Here is a 21,426-nt window from a genome sequence, read left to right as displayed (position 1 = left end):
GGGGAAGGGCTGGATTAGATGTGGAGGGGTTACTCGAAGTGGTGGCGTATGCACGATTCTTATTCTTTTGTGTTTCTTAGTTTGTTAAGAGTTAAAAATGAAAACAGCTATCTTGCAAAGCTTTAGAAAAGAAAAAAAAAAAGACAGTGGACTCTAAGGGGGGAGGGACAGGTCTGCCCCTCCCAGGCAGCACCACTGACCAACCTGCCTCTAGCTCCCAGAGTGCGGAAGGCAGACAGCGGCCCAAGGGGCACAGACGCCAGCATAGAGTGCTGCACAGAGGCTGCCTAGGGCTGGGACTTGGGGACACACAGCTGGCTCGGGAACAGGCACTGGAGGATGAGGAGGGCTCTCAAGGGTTGGCCTCTGTGTTCCGAGTAGAAGAAACCCTGTGCGGCGGGGCAAAGTCAGCAGAAACGTGGGGCAGGGGGCACAGGCCAGGGCAGAGCGGGGAGTCTCTCCCAAAGACGACCAGAGTGCAGCCACGATCTAAGCTGTGAGCCGAGGCGCCTCTGCCTTGTGACGGCTCAGCACCGAGAGCCCTCCCTCTCTCGCTCGAGGTGATGGGGTCAGGGCTGAGCACACTGAGGCCAGTCTTCTCACCTCTGCTCTCTGACCACCCCTAGGGCCCACTGGTCTTGGGGACGGCAACCTGGGAATGCTATCAGGCCTTCCTGTGGGGCCCTGAGACTAACTGCTCGTGGCTGTTCACAGATGCCCCTGGGAATTGCTCAGACAACCCCTGTCAGAACGGAGGCACCTGTGTGCCTGGTGAGGATGCCCACAGCTGTGACTGCACCCCGGGGTTCAAAGGCAGACACTGTGAGCTTGGTGAGTTTGGGGCCGCTCCCCTTGCCTGCCGGGGTCACTGGGGCTGGGGCCTGGCCTCTAGATGCTTATGACGGCAGGCTCTGACGGGACCGCTGGCCCCAGGGTGGGTTTGCCACAAGGACCTCCAGCCATGAGATGCCAGGACAGGGGCCTGGCTACGGTGCCCCAGACCTCCAAGCGTCCAGGTAGGGAGGCTGGCAGGCAGTGAGCCGCCAGGCCTCCCACTGCCCCAAAGTGCCAGGGTGAAAGGGGCTGCCCAGATAACTGGGGGTCTGGGACAATCACAGGGACACAGGGAGAGGAGGGAGGAGGGGGCTCTTCTCGCCTGGGGACCAAACGAGGCAGTGCGAGGGAAAAAGGCCACGGGCCTGCCTCAGACTTCTGGGCTGAGGACAGAAGCTCCCACGCCAGCCACACAGCCCTGAGGCCTGCCAGACCCAGAGACTCCGACCAGCCCTGAGGGAAACCAGCCTGCAGGCTCCCAGGACCCCAACTCAGAGGAGTACCCACAGTCGCTGAGCAGCCCCGGGGACAGGCCCCCAGGCCAGGAAGTGGCAGGGGCAGAACCCCAGACCTACAGTGGCTGCAGGAAGAGGGCAACCGTGGCCTTGAGCTCCTTGTAAGCGACGGCCCTTTTCCTCTGTGCCAGCAGCCTGTAGAAAGGTGCCCCAGCCCTGCACACGGCTGTTCTCGGAGACAAAGTCCTTTCCGGTCTGGGAAGGAGGCGTCTGTCACCACGTGTAAGTCCCTCTCCTCCGCCTTCACCATGTCTGTGTCGTGTTCCCGGCCCTGAAATGCTTCCACCCTGTCCTCACAGGCCCCTGAGGTCTAGTAGTCACAGCACGGAAAGGGCTTGCTTTGACCACCCACCCCCTCCACGCGACAAATGAGGAAACTGAAGCTAAAGGGCTGAAAACCTTGCCTAAGGCTGTGCAGCTGGGAGCAGAGCTGAGGTCTAGAAGCGGGATCCCCTGCTCCTGCCCTCGGGCCTTGCTTCCCCACGCCCTGGGGTGGCATCGGCCTCCCTTCCCTGGATGGCAGGGCATGCGGAGACTCCAGGAAGTGCCACTCCTCAGCGCAGGAGACCTCGAGTCGTGGTTCTGCCGTGAGCTCCTGACACGGCCCTGGGCAAGGCACTCATGCCTCAGTTTCCCCATCTGTAAGACGGGCTGAGGAGGGAGTCTGCCGAGCCCACCTCTTCGGGCCTTTCTTGCTAACACTCTGACTCCGTGGGTCATACTTACAACCTGCTTTGTCCACCACACGGACGGTCACCTCCCGTGTGCCAGGCGTGGTTCAGAACACTCGGCACACATCAGCGAGCCGAACGGGCCAAAGTCTTGCCCTGGGAGTCCTGACGTTCTAGCTGAGGGAGACACAGTACACAAGAAGCACGAGTTTGTCCTGCAGTGTTTTAAATGGTGGCAAGCGCTAAAGGAGGATGGAAGAAAGGAATACGCAGGGCCGGGAGAGCCAGGCCCGGGGGGCAGGAGGGGGTGGCAGCAGCATTCGGCAGGGTGTCAGGGGAAGCCTCATGGAGAAGGTGACATGACCAGACATGGGCGGGCGGAGATATCTGAGGGAAGAATGGCCCAGTCAGAGTGTACCTGTTGCCAAGGCCCTGAAAGCAGGAGCCTGCCTGCCCGTCTAAGGAGCAGCAAGGCCAGCAGGGCTGGAGCCGAGTGAGCGAGGGGGCGTGGAGGGTGGGCCTTGGAGACCCTTGGAAGGACCTGCATGTGTCCTCTGTGAAGTGGGGAGCTACTGAAGGACACTGAGCTGAAGTGACACCTGACGTGTTTAAAGATCACTGGGATGGGATGCAGGAAGGCAAGACAGAAGGCTTGACATGAGCCTGGACATGAAGCCAGCGTGACACGCAGCAGGGATACACCAGAGGCACTGAGCTGCACTGGGACTTGGGAACCCAGGTTTACAGGCCCCTGAATTTGGACTTTGTGGAATGGCACCCCGGAGCCCCTGCACCTGCGTCTTCCGACTGTGTTAGTTACACCAGTGCCTGGGGCGACCACCAAGTACCTGACCGGGAGAGCCCTGCACTTGCCCATAGCTTTCCACCCAGTGCTTTCAACCTATTGTATCTGAAAGGGACTTCCTTGTATTTAGCATTTGCGAGGGGCTTGCTATGCAGCCAGTCTGACATCTCTGGTTTTTATTGGAGTGTTTAGACCGTTTACATGTTAACAAAATGACTGAAGTGACTGGGTTGAAATCTAACATACTGTTTTCTATCTGTCCCACCTTATCTTTGTCACTTTCTCTTTCCCTGCCTACTTCTGGATTATTTTTTAGGATTCTGTTTTACCTGTACTGTTGGCTCACTGATATACTTCTTTGGTTTATTTTCTTTAGTGGCTGCTCTGGGATTTAAAATATGCGTCTTCAACTGATCACAATATACCTTGAATTACAACACAACTTCAGTATCATAGAAGACACGCAACAGCAAGCTTCTACTTCCCCTGTCACTGCCGGACGTTTTACTTCCACATATGCCATGAACCACACAGTGTGTTACTTTTGCTCTCAACAATCATCTTTTTTAAAAATGTTGAGAGTATAAGGTCTTTTGTAGTGACTTATACGTCTACCGTTTCCAGCGCTCTGCATGCCTTCGTGCAGGTCTAAGATTCCATCTGGTACCATTTACCTTTGGCCTAAAGAGCTCACTGGAACATTTCCTATAGGGCAGGTCTGCTGGTGGTGAATTCTCTTAGCTTCTGTTTGTCTGAAAAGGCTTTTATTTCACCTTCATTTTCAAAAGACACATTTGCTGAACACAGAAGTTTTGGTTGATAATTGTGTTTTTTTCAAATTTCAGCACTTCAAAGAGGTCATTCCTTTGTCTTCTGGCTTGCAGTTTCAGATGGGAAAACTTCAGTCACCCTTATTCTTGTTCCTCTATATGTAACGCGGTCCCCATCACCTGTGGCTTGCTTTTACGTTTTCTCTTTATTACTGTTTTTTTGGGAAATTTAATGATGATGTGCTTTGGTAGGTTATGTACATGTGTTTTTACTCTCTGGAGTTAAGCTTCACCTCTGTGGTTTTAGCTTTCATCAAATTTGGAAAATTTCAGCCATTACTTCTTCAAACACTTTTTCTATGCATCCATTTCTCTCCTTCTTCTGGGACTCCAATTAAGCATGTATTAGACTGATATTGTCCCACAGGTCACTGAGGCTCTTTTCCTTTTTTTCACTCCTTTTTCTCTTTACTTTGTTTTGGATAGATTCTACTGCCATGCCTTCAATTTCACTGATCTTTTCTTCTGCAGTGTCTAACCTACCATTAATCCCATTCAGCAAAATTTTCATTTCAGATATTGTGATTTTTTGTTTGTTTTGTTTTGCTTTGGCTGTGTTGGGTCTTTGTTGTTGCACACAGGCTATCTCTAGTTGCGGCGAGCAGGGCTACTCTTTGTTGCAGTGCACAGGCTTCTCACTGCGGTGGCTTCTCTTGTCACGGAGCATGGGCTCTAGGTGTGCAGGCTTCAGTAGTTGTGGCTCGTGGGCTCTAGAGCGCAGGCTCAGTAGTTGTGGCACATGGGCTTAGCTACTCCACAGCATGTGGGATCTTCCCAGACCAGGTATTGAACCTGTGTCCCCTGCATTGGCAGGCGGATTCTTAACCACGTGCCACCAGGGAAGTCCCAGATATTGTGTTTTATCATCTCCAGAAGTTCCATCTAGTTCTTTCTTTGAGGCTCCACTTCTCTCATTATGTTTATATTTTCCTTTACATCACTGAACGTGTACAGCAAATTTATAACAGATGTCTGCTATTTCAGTCATTGCTCTCATTTCTGGGTGTTTTTCTATTCAATTTTTTTTCCTGTTGATGGGTCACATTTTCTTGACTCTTTGTATGACTGATACTCTTGTAATTTTTTTGTTGGGATGTTAGACATTATAAACTTTATGGTACAGACTGTTGGAATTTTTTTTGGCATTCTTTTCAAGAATGTTTTTATTTTTGTTTTTAATTTTTTTATTGAAGTAAAGTTGATTTACAAAACTGCATTAGTTTCACGTGCACAGCATAGTGGTTCAGTTTTCTGGGTTTTTTGGTTTGGTTTTTTGTTTTGCAGATTATATTCCACTACAGGTTATTACAAGATATTGGGTATAATTTCCTGCACTATACAGTAAATCCCTGTTGCTTAACTATTTTATGTATAGTAGTTTGTATCTGTTAATCCCATACTCCTAATTTATCCCTCCCCCTGCCACCTCTCCCCTTTGGTAACCGTAAGTTTTCTATGTCTGTGAGTCTGTTTCTATTTGGTATATAGATCCATTTGTATTATTTTTTACATTCCACATATAAATGATATCATATAGTATTTGTCTTTCTCTCACACTTCACTAAGGATAATATTCCCTAGGTCCATCCATGTTGCTGCAAATGGGAATATTTCATTCTTTTTTATGGCTGAGTAATATTCCATTGTGTATATGTACCACAACCTCTTAAGCAAATCGTCTGTCGATGGGCACTTGGGTTGTTTCCAAGTCTTGGCTGTTATAAATAGTGCTGCTATGAACATTGGGGTGCATGTATCTTTTTGAATTATGTTTTCCTTTTTTCTGGATATATACCCAGGAGTGGGATTGCTAGATCACATGGTAACTCTATTTTTAGTATTTTAAGGAACCTCCATACTGTTCTCCAAAGTGGCTGCACCAATTTACATTCCCACCAACAGTGTATGAAGGTTCCCTTTTTTCCAAACCCTCTCCAGCATTTATTATTTGTAGACGTTTTGATGATAGCAATTCTGATTGGTGTGAGGTGATACCTCATTGTGGTTCTGATTTGCATTTCTCTAATAATTAGTGATGTTGAGCATGTTTTCACGTGCCTGTTAGCCATCCGTATGTCCTCTTTGGGAAAATGTTTATTTATGTCTTCTGCCCATTTTTAGATTGGGTTGTCTTTTTGTTGTTGAGTTGTATGAGCTGTTTTTATGTTTTGGAAATTAAGCCCTTGTTGGTCACATTGTTTGCAAATATTTTCTCCCATTCCGTAGGTTGTCTTTTTGTATTGTTGATAAGTTTCCTTTGCTGTGCAAAAGGTTTTAAGTTTGACTAGGTCCCATTTGTTTATTTTTGCTTTTATTTCTTTTGCCTTGGGAGACTGATCTAAGAAAATACTGCTATAGGGGCTTCCCTGGTGGCGCAGTGGTTGAGGGTCCGCCTGCCGATGCAGGGGACGCGGGTTCGTGCCCCGGTCCGGGAAGATCCCACATGCTGCGGAGCAGCTGGGCCCGTGAGCCATGGCCGCTGAGCCTGCACGTCTGGAGCCTGTGCTCCGCAATGGGAGAGGCCACAACAGTGAGAGGCCCGCGTACAGCAAAAAAAAAAAAAAAAAAGAAAATACTGCTACAATTTATGTGAAAGATCATTTTGCCTATGTCCTCTTCTAGGGGTTTTATGGTGTCACATCTTACGTTTACGTCTTTAGACCTTTCTGAGTTTATTTTTGTATGTGGTGTGAGGGAATGTTCTAATTTCACCGATTTACATGTAACTGTCCGGCTTTCCCAACACCACTTGTTAAAGAGACTGTCTTTTCGCCATTGTATATTCTTGCCTCCTTTTTCATAGACTAACTGACCATAGGTGTGTGGGTTTATTTCTGGGCTCTCTGTTCTGTTCCATTGATCTGTATGTCTGTTTTTCTGCCAATACTACACTGTTTCGATTACCACAGTTTTGTAGTACAGTTTGAAGTCTGGAAGGGTTATACCTCCAGCTTTGTTCATTTTTCTCAGGATTGCTTGGCAATCTGTGGTCTTTTGTGGTTCCATATAAACTTCAGGACTATTTGCTCTAGTTCTGTGACAAATGTCATAGCTGTGTTGATAGGGATTGCATTGAATCTGTAGATTGCTTTGGGTAGTATGGCCATTTTAATAATACTAATTCTTCCGATCCAAGAGCACGGGATATCTTTCAATGTCTTTGAATCATCTTCAGTTCCCTTAATCAATGTTTTAGTTTTCAGCATATAGGTATTTCACCTCCTTGGTTAAGTTTATTCCTAGGGCTTTCTAAAAACGTGACTTTAAGCAGGATTTTTTTTTTTTTTTTTTACTTTCTGATGTTTCATTATTAGTGTAGAGAAGTGCAACAGACTTCTGTATATTAATCTTGCATCCTGCTACCTTGCTGTATGTATTTACCAGTTCTGACAGTTTGTGTGTGGCGACTTCAGTGCTCTCTAGTGTCAGGCCATCTGCAAATAGTGACAGTTTTACCTCCTCCCCTCCGGTTTAGATACCTTTTACTGCTTCTTCTCATCTGACTGCTGTGCCTAGGATTTCCAGTACTACGTTGAATAGAAGTGGTGAGAGTGGGCATCCTTGTCCTGTTCCTTTGTTTGACTTTTGGCTTTTGGTTTTTTGCAAGGCAGTTTAGATGGATCCTTTTGAGGCCTGTTTTAGGGTGGCGTTAGCATAGCCTTTATTCTGGGGTTAATTATGCCCCACTTTTAAGGCAGGGCCTTTCTGGGGTTTCTATTGCTCTGGAACAGCCTATTAACCAAGATCTCCCCACTCTGGCTCTGGGAACTGTCCAGCTCCTCAGTAGTTCCTTGCTGCCCGTCTTTGCTCACCCGATGCACACACAGCTTAATCTTCAAGGGGCCCGCCCCTCCAGATCTCTGGAGCTCTTCCTCTGCACAGCTCCCTCCTCTCCGTGCTCTGACCCTCTGCCTCCCCAACTCCAATCTCTGTTTCGCCCACTCAGTGTAGCCACTGCTTGGATTCTCCCTAACCCACAACACAGTCCGAAAAGTGCCTCCAGGCCGAATTCCAGGACCATCCCAGAGCTCAGCTTGCTCCCCTTCTCTCTGGGTTACTGTTTTGCACTGTCTTTTTTCTAACATCTGAAAAGACTTACTTCCTGGATCTTGACCAGTTGTTCACATGTGGAAGTTAATTCCAGATCCTCTTACTGCCTGATGGCTGGCAATGGAAGTCTTAGCTAAGGCTTTAGACCCTAAGGACTCTCCTAGACTAAGCTCATGAGTTTTACCCATTGAACTCCCTGCATCTCTTTCAAACAGCTCCGACGTTTAAAAAGCTTTACCAAGAGTCAAACACTTTCTCATTCGTTATTCTCTACAAACATGTGACAGAGGCAGTATAAGCAATTCCCATCTCATACGAAACAGAGGCTTCAGTTCCAGAGACGTGCTCAGAGTACACTAGTTAGTAAGTGGGAGGCAGGGCTGGGAGCCAGGTCTCCTGTTCCACACCGCCCGTGTCTAATGCCTGCATCTCCAAGGCTTCTCAAACTTCTCCATCAACTGCCCGTAAGAGTGCAGTCACATTGTCTCAAGGCTTCGGAGCCAAGTAGCCTGTCTCAAGCAAGACATGTCTTTGAAATAGCACATTTTTAAAAAAATATTTATTTTTTGGCTGCATTGGGTCTTAGTTGGGGGACTCGGGATCTTTCGTTGTGGCGTGCAGGCTCTTCATTGCAGTGCATAGGCTTTTTTCCAGTTGTGCATGGGCTGGCACGCGGGCTCGCCAGCTGTGGCATGTGGGCTCCAGAATGCATGGGCTCTGTAGTTGCAGAGCGCGGGCTCAGCTGCCCTGCAGCATGTGGGATCTTAGTTCCCCGACCAGGGATCGAACCGGAGTCCCCTGCGTTGCAAGACGAATTCTTAACCACTGAACCACCAGGGAAGTCCCAGCACACTTTATCTCTTACTATATATCACTTTGTCAACACTCATCATAATGTACACTTAAAATGAGTGTATCTTATTTTACATAAATCATACCTTGATAAAGTCATTTTTTTCAATTACATGATTTTTATGTTGGACATTTTAATACATCCACAGGAGGTAAAGTTTTATCAGGAGAATAATAGCCTCCCCTCAGACACCTGTACAGCTACCTGTAGGTTTGTGTAGCCTAGGTGAAGGGGCTGGGCAACATTCTGCTCAGTTTCCGGCTTCACTGAGCTTTCCTGTGATGCAGGTATAAAAGAGTCTACAAAGTGCATCCAGACACCTGTTTCAAAGAGAGCTGTGAGAGCACGCGTGCCAGGACCCCAGACAGGTGCGTCCCAGGGAGGAGGCCCGTGCTGTGCCCTGCAGGCGGCCACAGGTGGCCCTGGTGACTGGGGCTGTGGGATGCCACAGGCCATGGCTGAGCCAGGTTGCCAAGATGTGCAGCCCGGCTATGCTAAGGAACTGTGTGCCCACATGTGTACACGTGAGCGCACACAGATGGGTACAGCTGGGCACGGTGGATGCTGGTAGGGGTCACAGAGTGGGTGCTGGGGAGGTTACATGGTGGGTGCTGGGAAGGTCACAGGGCAGGTGCTGGAGGGAGGTTGAGTGGTGGTGCTGGGAGGGGTCACTCTGGTTATGCACGTTCACACAGTATCTGGCACTAGTATAGGGAAGTGTTACTGACAGGTCCAATTGTATAAATACAGTAAGTCTCTGTTTACTTTTTATTCACTCTCACCCAGGTTCTTTCCCCAAAGGGCTCAAGGTAGTCACAGATTATTATATAATGCACTGCCTGAGTACAGACAGCAGAGTCCAAAGCTCAGTCACATTCTCCATAGACCAGTCACCACATGCACCAGGTCTTGCGTTTCTGAGTCAAGGAAAAACCCACCCTGCCTTACCTAAGCGCATCACCTGTCTCCCATCACCCATCCTCCACACTCCCTCTCACTCTCCATGACTCACACCCAGCCAGGCAGCCTTCCTCATCACTCCACAACTCCCACCCCAAGCCAGGTGGGCACACACAGACTCAAACGTTCATCCCTGTGTCAGTGTCTCACTACCACACTCCCCAAACTGGAACACATGTGACCTACAGACAAGACAGGATCACAGCAGGCAGCCTGGGCCGAGGAAGCTGCAGAGTTACAGGGACACAGGTTTCTTTTTAATAAACCGCATTTCTCTAATTATTTCAGGAAACAAAGTAACAGTCCTACACTGAAGAAATCTTAAGGTACGTTCCCACAGCCAGCAGAGCTGCTGGGAAGTCTGAGGGACACCACCCCAGCACGCGGCCCTCAGGAGGGCTGCTGTCTCCTTGTGGAGCCCTGAGAAGAAAGCCCAGTGTGTGCTCTGTGTCATAAACTCAGACCAGAAGGTTTCAGAACTTCCTAAGGGGGGTAAAATGGGTGAGAAAAATAATACTTAAGGAAGGCCTCCCAATAGACATAAACTTGGTCTGATACATCGAGCCCCACTCTATCTCAACGGGCAGAGAAACCCCTTCCCCAGTCATCAGCAATGGCAATGGAGGGGGCGGGTGAGCTCTTAGAGGGAGGTGGGACTGACAGGGGCTGCTGGGAGGGCAGGCGAGGGGGTACAGTGGGAGGGGCCTGGGATGCCAGAAGGCAGAGGAATTCTAGGAGTGCTTTCCAGACCCTAAATGGCAGTCCACTGAGAAAGGGCGTGCGGCCTTGATCACGTAACTCTGGGTAAGTCCTGAGACTCCCTCACTGGGAGAGTGCCAACGAACACAGGCATCCTGAGCGTTCAGAAACCCTGAAACGGAAGAAGCTTTCTAGCGCTATTCCTGCTTAATCCTGCATTTCCCAACCTCTGTGGCAAGTCAGCCCATGTGACTCCCACCCCCTCACACGCACGCTCTGTGGAAACCTTCACGATAATTTGCAAGATACTAGGCTAAGCCACAGCCCGACACAATTTCTTATCAACGTGACGCACTGGGAATGAAAGAGGTATTCTGGCTGACCCAGGACAGCTCACCACTCGAGCTCCATAAAGGAGCTTAGAAGCCCATCTTCCTGGTGGTGTAGGAGAGGAGTGAGACTCCTGGGTACCAAGCAGCTTCACAAACAGGCTACATTTTTTTATATGGCTGAGGAGATGAAGAAGAAATGTTACTCAGAGACCTTTATAAACAACCAGAAGCAAAAGAGCTTCGCAGGTATAGGCTGACACTAAAGCAGAATGTTCACCAACCAAGCAGGGAAAGCAGAGGCTGGGACCCACAGGCTGGGCAGCGGCACGTGAGCGAGAACGTGTGACCTCAGGCGTTCAGTTCCCATCAAAAGTCTCTGCGTTCAGGTCCCACCTACTCAAAGGCATCACTTCCCCCCCCCCGCCACCACATACCCAAAACATGCACTCCAAGGCTTGCAAGCAATTCACCACCCACAGATATAACTGGGGTGTGAAACATTTATATTGCAATAAGTCATCTGAAAGATTTATATATATATATATATATATATATATATTTTTTTTTTTTTTTTTTTTTTTTTTTTTGCGGTACGCGGGCCTCTCACCACTCTTGCCTCTCCCGTTGCGGAGCACAGGCTCTGGACGCACAGGCTCAGTGGCCATGGCTCGTGGGCCTAGCCGCTCCGCGGCATGTGGGATCCTCCCGGACCAGGGCACGATCCCGTGTCCCCTGCATCGGCAGGCGGACTCTCAACCACTGCGCCGCCAGGGAAGCCCAATATATGTGTTTTTAAACTCATTCAATGAATCCATTTCTATAAAAACACATCAGAAACCCTCAACTGTTAAATTATCAAATACTGGCTTTTAGGATACCCATTCTTCAGACAATGGAGAAAACACAAATAAGCAGGAAAAATTCACACACACACACACACACACACATACACACACACACCCCCAAGAACAAAGTGCAAGAATTCATTTCAGTCGAGAGAGACCAGGGACAGCCCATACGCCTTCAGAGAAGAGATCCAAGGCGGCACCAAATGAAGGGGGTTGCAGCCTGCAGATTTCAAATTGAAGCTGCAGTGCTGCCCACATGTCCCCACCACTGGGGGGTATAGTCAGTCCTCCACGAGCCTGCCCCCCAGCACCCACTGCCATGTCACAGGGAACAAACTTCACAGTTCTGACGTGGCAAGCTCTTCAGGTACTCCGGGGGCAGCAACCTGGGAGCCGCCGCTGTAAAGCGGAATGGGTACCACCACCATCCTCCTCACGCCCTGGTCTGTTTTCTCTTCTAAGGATCAGGATGCTCTTGTTAACGCTCCATCAACCTCACGAGTTTCTAAAGCCCAGGAAGATGAGGTCTAAAATTGGATTGAGAACAAGGTCCTGGCTGGAGTCGGTGCCCTGAGTGGCTTCTCTCCTCTGGCCTCTGGAAGACAGATGGCCAGGCCAGGCAAGCACCAGCCACGACCAGGGAGACCTCCGGGACAGAACCCACACCTGACGTAGCCCAGGCTGCCGTCTCCTAGGGAGAATGCGCACCCACGGCGCACACGTTAGCCCTGGATGGCAAGGCTGTCCACCAGGAACGCTTCTGCAACCTTCAGAAACCCGTTCTCAGATTCCAAAGTCAGAGAAAGCGTTCTCCCTTTGAGAGCTAGCAACAAAATTGAGGAACTGCTCTCAACAGCTTCCAAAGCAGAGATGGTGGGGCTGGGAGGAAGGGGCAGAGATAAGGCCACGCTGCAAGCACTTCGCCCGGCTCTCCTCCGCCAGCAGATTATTTATGCTGACCATTCGCAGGCTACTGCTCCATCATACGGACCAGCTGACTCTGAGAGAGAAAATGATAACACTAAGACGGAGTTTAAACACTTTTTACCTACAACCTTTTCTGCAAAGGTCAGACAGTATTCCTGGCTTTGAGGACCCTATGGTCTCTGTGGCAATGACTCAGCTCTGCAGTGGTAGCACAAATGCAGCCAACAGACTTGTGACTGACCAGGCGTGGCTGGGTTCCAATAAAACTTTATTTACAAAAACAGGCAGGGCCAAGTTGGCCCATGCACCACACTGGGTTAATCCCTGGTCTTCGAGGTCATAGGCTTTGGCCTCTCCCCTGGATGACAAGTCCCACCAAGGCACCAAAGACCTCAAGGGTTTCATGGAAACCTCAAGGGTTTCAGACCCCACTTGGAAAGCCAAGGCAGCACCTCTACCAGGTCCAGCCAGGGCTCCTCCCACAAGCCTGAACGCGATGCTGGTTAGGGCTTCTCTTAGTCCAGGACGCAAATAACGCTGTGTGGGGCTCTCAGGTAGTGAGCACCGTGTTCCACACGCTCCTCCTTCACACACAGATCGCCGCGTCATCCTGCCACGCCTGCTCTCTAGCACGCTTCTAAGCTGCGCTTGCTTCTCCCTGCAAATGAGCTGAAAATCAGAGAAGCCCAGCCCACCTCTAGCGTGCCGAACATTTTAGCCGCTGGCCCAGACTGGAACTCAGGCCCCGTGCATCTTCCACTGACTCTGCCCTGAGTCAGCACCACAGCCACAGAAAGGGGCTCTTCCTTTCATCTTTTATAAAAAAATTTTTTTTACAGAGTTATATTTTAGGCTTTTTATTTTTATTAAAGTTTTGTGTGCATATGTCTGTGTATTATGCATTCTGTCATTTTCAGCAAGGAGGAATAGTCATTTCGAGAAGTCTCTACTGTACTCCAGAAGGTCCCCAGTCTCCAAGGCCCACCTGGAGAAGACGGCTGAGTGCAGTCCAGGGGCTCTGACACTGGGAGAATCGAGAGAAAACCACATACATAAACACGTACTGCTGACCTCTGCTGTGGCACTGGGACCTGTCACTGTGCTTCTGTGTAGGCTACGGCGTCACGAGCAAACAGCAAGATCAAGTGATATCACTGGAAAGAAGACGAAACCCTCTACTGCCATGTTAATAACCTCAAGCCCCTCAGCCACGAGGCAAATGTAACGTGTTCCAGTCTTTAGCTTAGAAGCCCTTGTTTCTACAAGAAACAGTCTACTGAATCCTGAGCTTGGTGCTGTGTTTTCTTATGATTAACCCATTTTGATGTTTTATAAGTTAAACATCTAGTGAAAGACTTCCTGATGCTAAAGGAATTATAATTCATCCTTGAAACATTACAAATGAGCCACTGCTTTTTTCCACACGGCTCCTTCTTAAAACTCTAACGTCTTCCTTGGAGATACTCAAGGTCCACCCCAAAAAATTAGCAAAAATGGAATCAAAACATTGCCAGGCGCATACACATTTCTGTGTCGAAAAGAAAGGAGCGATCCTGAGTTGCCGAGTTAGCCTTGTGCTAATCAAAACTTGGATCAACTAACCACGTAATCGAGCTTAGATTTAAGATTCTGTTAGTCCCGACTGGGGGGCACAAGAGCAACACCCTAGGTTCCAGGGATCGTGCCAGCCACCCGGAGACCACAAAACACAAGAGTAAATGAAAAATGAAATCTCTTTACTTTCAAATCATTCTGCCCATGGCTAAGACAGTAAAGACAAAACCTCCCTTTTCCCCTTGCACAAGGACTGACACGGGTGCAAATGAGGAAAGCTATGCGGCACCCTGCTGCTCACCCACCAGCCGCACCAACAGGCAAGGGCTCCACCCGGTGTCAGCCAACCTCCAGCACCTTCCCTGGGCTGGAACTCCTGCCACTGGCCAACAACTGCCCCTGATGTCGGCCCACGTGTGGAGGGACTCACTGAGCTACTGTGCTTTTGCAAAAAAAAGTCTTTCTCTTTGCAGTCATGCTCGAATATGAGCCTGGAGAAAGCAAAAGCATCTACACCTCAGTAAATGCAGCTCAAACCTACCCGCAATAAAACACAGCTCAAACCTACCCGCAATGAAACACAGCTCAAACCTACCAAGAGAACCCCAGTACAGAGGAGAGAGGAACTCTCTTTAAAAATCAGCTATTTACTTTACTTTTAAATAAAAGAGAAACAGATGTAAGCCCATTTAAAATCTTAAGTCCTCACGAATAAACACGGTCGCGTTTTGCTAAATGGGGCCTGAGAGCAGTGTCTGAGCCTTGGCGCTGCTGTCTCTGGGCTGGCTCACCCTGTCGTGGGCCTGTCCTGTGACTGTAGGATGTTTAGAAGCAGCCCTGGCCTCGACCTACTAGACCCCACTAGACCCCAACTGCACACCCTCCTGGTCCTAACAACCAGATGGGAAATGTCCCCAGATGTTGCTAGGTGTTCCCTGTTGTCAAGATCACCCCCAGGTGAGAACCGCCACCTGACAGGACTTACGTGGTCTCTGCAAGAAAAGCGAGGCCAAGCACCAGGAGTCTCGTGTGTAGCTGTTAAAATGCTGTAAAGACCTGAGTTTTGGGCACATCACCAAAAATGTCTTCTGCAGCATCAATCCTGTGCCAGCTGCCCCCAAGAAAGGAATCTCCAGAACCTTCTAGGAATCACCCATCTTCCCATCCCTCGCAGAGCTCACGCCATCAGGGCTGTACCTCTACCTCAGAGATGACCCCTGGCTTACATCCAAGCCCATTCCCCAACCCCAACTCTTCAAGTCACTCCTCAGACCCACTGGCCTCCCCAAGGGGCCTTCCACCACCTCTGGTGTCACGGAGAGCTCCCTGAAATGAAACCAAGCCCAGACCTGTGGCCCTGGCTCCAGGTCAGAACTCCACGGACGCCAGAGACGTCAGGGGCCTGCCTGGACGCAACCCCCTGGGCCTGAGCTGGCGTGAAAGCAAACTCCGCCGGTGGTCAGAGTCAGGGCCTGCTCTTCACAAAGATGCAAACAGCGCCCCCCCGCGTTGCTGGCGTTAAGAAGCTGTGCAGAACAAAACCATACATCACTAACCAACTTCCTTTTGCTCTGCTGTACAACGACTGCAATTACGAAACCATAAGCTATTTCTGAACTGAAAACCTGAGTATTTTTGTGGAAAACCTGCTCCTTGTTTTCATAAAATAAAGTGCTGTGATAACCTAAAAGCTCGCTGTCTTCTCAGAACTCTGTCTTTGTCGTGAGCAGGATGTAAAATGACTCCTGAACCAGAAGAAACATCCCCCACTGTCACGGGACCGTCACCAACACAGATGGGAGAGAAAAAGTAAGGCCGAACGTCGATGTGTCGAGCCCCCCCACGATCTAGAGGCTCAAAGTCAGCCTTTTACTCAGGACGGAACAGGGCCCTCCCCCCTGAACCTGATGGCAGATCAAACCAATGCATCTGCTTCTTAGTCTACTTCTCAGGTGATTTCCAATTAATTTTTTATCAAAAGACCAGTTTGAGAATGAAAAATAACCTGAGAAGATCCAAGTGAAGTTCCCAAAAACCTTGAGGAAACTACAGCACCCTCCGATCCGTCTGGGCTTCTCTGCACTCCAGTCCGTCCGTCACGGCCCCGCCTCCTCCGGGCTTCCGGCATCAGCCATTCGGCCCTCAGACTCCTCCTCCTCCCGGGCCAAGAGTTCCTTAAAAACCCCAAACTCCTCAGCAGAAGAACAGGCTGTCTTGGCCAGAAACTCAGCTTCTGAAACCCTGAGGATGTCCTTGAGTAAAGGGTTGGGGACCAGCGTCTGCCCCTTCTTGTCGGGGGTCTGGTACCGGCCCAGGCGCTCCAGGAACACGTGCCTCTCCTTGGTCTTGGTCATGGAGTACTGCAGGAAGTCGGTCTTCACCACGTCCACATGTTTAATCCCCATCCTGAAATAGGCATACTGGAGACACAGCATGGTTAGGAAGTGCAGCTGCAGAAAGCTTTAGTAGGCTCCTAAGGCGCAGTGAACTGAACTGTCCAAAAGCACTGGGAGAGACCTGCCTCACTAGCGACGGCAGAACACTACGATCCCGACACCTGCGTGATGGCTTTCAAAGCATTTTCAAATTCATATCGAGAAAAATGCAGCAGAAAATAAAGGGCAGGAGGGAGAAATTAAGTTCTATTTTTCTTCATGGGGTAAGGAAAACTATGAGTATGGAAAAAATAGGCAAAAAATTCAGAAAACATCTAGGATTTGACCTAAGCCATCATAATTGTTACCAAAAAATTAGGACACCCTTCACAATTATGTTTCTAAGATCAACATGCAAAATAGGTTCTAAAGATAGGAAGGTTCTAGCTATTTTTAAATTATTTTAAGCAGAGGCCTCATTAGGATTCTAAGAATAGACCTGGGTCATCCGTTATTAATGGCAGAAAAGTTGCAAAAGAGGTTTTTTTTACCTGTAGTAAAGAAGTGAAGAACGAAAACCGAACTCTCTTTGGCTGGTGCAAGCAAAGAGGGTCTAGGCCTTTCACCTCATCCACTCGCCCCCGCGAGTCAGCTAACCCTGACTACACTCGAAAACTTGCTGTTACTAATCACGCCACCAGGAATTCTCACCTGGAATTTGTATTCCAGTTCACCAGGGTCCTCCCGAAGAACACAGGGGCATCTGTGCAAAATCTCGGTGACTTGCTTTACCGTGAAAAGGCACTTCTCCTTGAGAACCCCGACGATGCTCTCAATGTCCCGCTGACGCATGGTGAAAATTTCAGGGCAAGAGTAAAGCACGCGCTTTAATTTCCCTGAAGAACGTAAAAAAGGGCAAGTACATAATTTTAGGATATTCCAGAAGCCCAAGTGGCCAACCACACCCAATACAAGCCAGCATTTAAAAATCAAACAAGGATCCTCTCCTCCACAGAAGGAGTGCCAGCTTCAGATAACGTCTTCCCAGAAGCGTCGTGGAAATGGGATGGGCCAGAATGAGACATCTCCCCACTGACTCCCTCTCACTTCTCAGACTCGCCAACCCTCCCTCCTGGTATCAAGAGGCCTCTTTCTGGCCTCACAGCTGAAAGGCACCTACTTCATATTCTAGGTCTCCTCTTGCCCTTCTCACCTAGAAAAGACTTTCACAGGGATTTACTGGAAAGCTCAGACAGTAAGATGGGATAGTAGCTTCCCCCATATCAGGGCTTTGGGTTCATGTTTCCTTCTATGATAAAATAGCCCTTGAAATATTCACAACCAACATTCTTAAGACTGAGGAGCCTGAACTCAATGAAAGGGCGTTCCGCTCTAATAATTAATGTAATAACCACAAGAATCATGACACACAACCACAGAGACTGGTGATCTCCTGGTTAGTGGGTGACCATATATTTTATCCACACTACGGTGCTTCTCAGTGACAGAGTCCCTATTAGTAACTGCATTAGGATAACTGGTATAAACTGAGACTCTCCCAGGCAAATTAGGGCATATGGTCTTCCTACAGGTAACTGAGTAAAATTTAGTACCTAGAAACTTAGAACCACTTATTTAAACTGTTAATTAAAATCTTCCTAACAGGTGAGCCAGTCAGTGTCTTGATAAAACGTGTCAGGAATGAATTTCAGGAATTTAGTCTTCATCTTTGCAGCTTAAGGCCACGCTGAGCTTGTTAATTTATTGATATAACCGCTGCATGTAAGGTGCTAAGTTTAGCTTTTTAGATTATACTGCGATAGGTAATCTGTTAAGAGAAACACACACCACTATCTTTTTGTTTGTTTGTTTTGTTTTGTTTTTTGCGGTAAGCGGGTCTCTCACTGTTGTGGCCTCTCCCGCGGAGCACAGGCTCCAGACGCGCAGGCTCAGCGGCCATGGCTCACGGGCCCAGCCGCTCCGCGGCATGTGGGATCCTCCCGGACCGGGGCACGAACCCGTGTCCCCTGCATCGGCAGGCGGACTCTCAACCACTGCGCCACCAGGGAAGCCCCACACCACTATCTTTTGCTCATTTTCTAGAGAAGGAGACCGTAAAGATCCTCTGAAATCTGAATTCCCAAACCTTTTCTCCCTCTCCCCCACCCGACAATATTTCACCAGCAAGAGGCAAGAATAAACAAAAGAGTGGCATTCCTCTGATCAAAGCAGGCAGGGGTCCTAGGAGTTGCTCACGCCACCCACCCCCCAGAAGGCCCGTAAAGAGATCCAGTGAACTTCTAGGGCTCCCGGGGCTCAAATCCTGTGGGGGTGGGGATGGTGGCTCTTTTTGCCTTCACTCCACCAGTGTCCCAGGAATCTGGGCAGATCTCACATTCCACAGTAAATCGAGACACCTGACTGGAATCCAAGCCTCTACAGGGAACTTTGTCTCTCTGGCTTCCCATCACACAGACACAAAGCCCTAAGCCCACCCCAAGTCAGCTTCAGCATCAAAGGGCAACATACCTGCACATAAACCAACACCACGTGCCCAGCACCGTTCTAGATGCCAGAGCCTCCAGTGAACACGCCAGACACGAGCCTGGGTCGGTCACTCAGTCCCCCTCCCTCCTGCAATGCCCTCTGCGGAGCTCATTCTGCTTCCTCACCTCCAAGCCAAATCACACATTCCTCTCAAAGGCCTTCCCCCAGAAACCTCCCCGAATCGACCTCACCAGGCTATTCGTTCCCCATCTCTGACTCCTCAGCTCTCTATATAAAATCTACACCTTCTCATACCTTCTCCAAGCCCCAGCTTTCGCAGGTAACTGGAGCGCTTCTTCATGTGCATGACAGGCAGTTTCAGTAACTGAGGACTCTTCTTTAAGGCCACACACACAGGCTCTGGATTCAGACCCAGGAGTATTAATTCTGAAATGATATCCAGCAACTGCTGAGGGTGGGTGCCTGGCTGTATACTGAGCAGTTCGTTAACATGGACATCACTGAAACCCATGTCCAGGAGGGAACTGACGACCTTCTCTCGCTCCACAGCCGTCCTCTGCTTCTCGAGGAGGCACTGAGTCAGCCCCGTCCTGTGCTCTGGTTCTTGCGCGTACTTCTGGGGTTCAACAGAGGGTGACTCCCCGAGGCCCCCCCCGCTGGAGACCGTTGTCAGTTTACGCAGCAAAAAAGCAGTCGTCCTCTTCTGTCCTCCAAGCCGAGTAGTCTGCCTAGCAATAAGGGACCAGGTGAGGGGGATCAGGCGGTGCCCATCCAAGACCTGTAAGACACAGCCCCCAAAGGGAATTAATTCCTCACCACTCCCACATAATGGACACCTCGGGATTTCTGAGGCAGGGTATTTAGTGCCTTGGTCCTACACAAACAGAAGTTTTTACAAGCAATCCGCAAAGTCATACCTGAACTTAAAAAGCCTACAGAGAAAGACGTTCACGTACAGAGAACAGAGAACTGCAGAAGCACAGAGATGAGCTGTTGCTGCTATAACTGAGGAGACACAGACAAGGGGGACAGGGGAGAACTATTTCAACGCCACCAGGTAAAGTATGGGGGGGCGGGTCTCCTCCACCTTCTCAGTGCCTGGGGGGCCTGCAGATTTAACTGGAAGATTAGCAGGCAGAAGAAAAGGTTTACTTATATGCATGTGGTGGCTCACAAGCGCTGGTTCCCTAAATGGCTGGAGTTGGGGGCTACCTGGAGCAAATGGGTGGTGGGCTCCTAGGCGAGCAAATGGGAGCCCAGGAAGTCTGTGATAATGTCTGCTTATGTAGATACACGTCGTCCTCCCTCTCTTTTTTCCTTCCTGGCCGTAAGGCTCCCCAGGAGGAAGGATCTGTGGCGCCCTCGCTCCCAGAAAGCTCTGCTTTTAGCGCGATAAGGGCCGCCCCAAGAAGGCTTCTTTCTGTGTCTGCTAAATCTCAAATGTCTGTAACTTAAAGTGATCTCCGTGCCAACTCTGGGGGCCCGAGGTGGTACCCACACCTGAAAAATCTGGACCTCACGTGAGTCTCCAGATTCACGTAAATTCATTCCACAAAAGAAATCCTGGTAGCCTGCAGGCAAACTGCTCCCGTTGACTTCAGAACTCTCCAGGGTTCAGGCTGGCGCGTAACGAACGAGGCCCACATCCCCACTCAACCGCCCTTCACGGCCCGTCCCAAAGCCTCCCCAGCGCCCTCGGCCGCCGCGCCCCCGCCAGCCAGTCAAGTCCACCCGCTCGCTGCTCCCGCCTCCCGCTCTCGCCCTGTCTGGGGTCCACTCGCGGGGTCGGCCCAGCGCCGGCGGGGTGAAAGTGGGATAAAGCCGCACTGGCGGAGCGGAGAGCGCCGCAGATCAGGGTGCGGCACCAGGTCGGCGTGCGCCGGCCTCTACGACCCTCCAGGAGCCCCTGCTCGCGGTTCCCCCTCACCTGCCGACCCAACGCAGCCATAGCGCGAAGGCAGCGGCAGCGCCGCTGACGCCGGAAGCAGCCGTCTCCCGGGTCCGCCGCTTCCGCCCTTCCCCTCGGCAGCGCGAAGGCGCGGGAAGCAGTTCCGCCCAGCCCTTGTCCGCAGGTGTCCGGTGCTGGGCCGGTTTCTGGGGCCTGGGCCCGCCGCCACCTTGGGCGCGGAGAGCGCGCCTTCTCTGCTTGGTGCCTCCGCTGCCCGGGTTTCCGCTTTCTAGAGCTCTCGGCTAGCGCAACAAATGAACAGCTCCTTCCCCATACGTTCGCTTCTCATTACCTTAAAATTCCTCTTAAGAGTGGAGGTGAGAGGAAACCGTAACCTCGCTCAAACCGGCCACCGCCTCGCGGTCCAGCAGTAACCTCCCCGGAGAAAGCAGGGCCCCTCCCAAGGCAGGTTCACGTTGAGGTAGAGACCGGGCGGTCTGAGTAAAAGGGAGCCGGTCCCAGATATAGTTATTTGGTGTGGAATCTGCATTCAATGTGAATATTAGTGACAAGTTGAAATGGTAGTGGAGCGATCGGTTCAGGCATGCAAAATGGAGTCTGGCGGCCGTGGAGGACCTGGTCTCAGCCACTCTCTGCACCGCTGAGAACGTGAGCTTTGAACTGTTCCAGACCCAGGGACACCCCCAGCCTATTCAGAACAGCACCTGCCAGCTCAACCTTCTGGTCTCAAGGTCTCCCTTTATAACCGTGCAACCA

At 50.1% G+C, this 21,426-nt stretch overlaps 2 protein-coding genes across 14 annotated transcripts in view; one reads left to right on the top strand and one right to left on the bottom strand.

The window, feature by feature from the left end:
* SNED1 (sushi, nidogen and EGF like domains 1) overlaps positions 1-16,513 on the top strand; it is a 96,366-nt gene extending 79,853 nt beyond the window's left edge. For 5 of the 11 annotated variants that reach the window (XM_067739984.1, XM_067739985.1, XM_067739987.1 and 2 more), the window contains 5 exons: positions 715-831; positions 1,481-1,571; positions 8,846-8,926; positions 9,807-9,844; positions 11,860-13,209. In XM_067739984.1, coding sequence (XP_067596085.1) covers positions 715-831; positions 1,481-1,571; positions 8,846-8,926; positions 9,807-9,832 — 315 coding nt within the window. In that variant the 3' untranslated portion in view covers positions 9,833-9,844; positions 11,860-13,209. Of the gene's footprint in view, positions 1-714; positions 832-1,480; positions 1,572-8,845; positions 8,927-9,806; positions 9,845-11,859; positions 13,210-13,241 lie in introns of those variants that run through there. The other 6 variants (XM_067739981.1, XM_067739978.1, XM_067739983.1 and 3 more) reach the window with 4 other exon arrangements.
* Positions 19-20,971, bottom strand: MTERF4 (mitochondrial transcription termination factor 4). Of its 3 annotated transcripts, none has more exons than XM_067740000.1 (5): positions 20,689-20,845; positions 19,056-19,539; positions 16,965-17,149; positions 15,934-16,298; positions 19-8,503 (listed from the first exon to the last, which is right to left on the bottom strand). In XM_067740000.1, the coding sequence occupies exons 1-4, from the start codon at positions 20,707-20,709 to the stop codon at positions 15,975-15,977; spliced, it is 1,014 nt and encodes a 337-aa protein (XP_067596101.1). In that variant the 5' UTR covers positions 20,710-20,845; the 3' UTR covers positions 19-8,503; positions 15,934-15,974. The 3 variants fall into 3 exon arrangements, with proteins under 3 accessions (XP_067596101.1, XP_067596100.1, XP_067596102.1); XM_067739999.1 differs by lacking the exon at positions 19-8,503 and adding an exon at positions 9,315-12,397; XM_067740001.1 differs by lacking the exon at positions 19-8,503 and having other exon boundaries at positions 13,166-16,298; positions 20,689-20,971.
* Between the last annotated feature and the right edge of the window lie 455 nt (positions 20,972-21,426).

Source organism: Pseudorca crassidens, chromosome 6 (assembly GCF_039906515.1).
Source record: "Pseudorca crassidens isolate mPseCra1 chromosome 6, mPseCra1.hap1, whole genome shotgun sequence".
Lineage (NCBI taxonomy): Eukaryota > Metazoa > Chordata > Mammalia > Artiodactyla > Delphinidae > Pseudorca > Pseudorca crassidens.
This window is presented reverse-complemented; position numbering and strand designations above follow the sequence as displayed.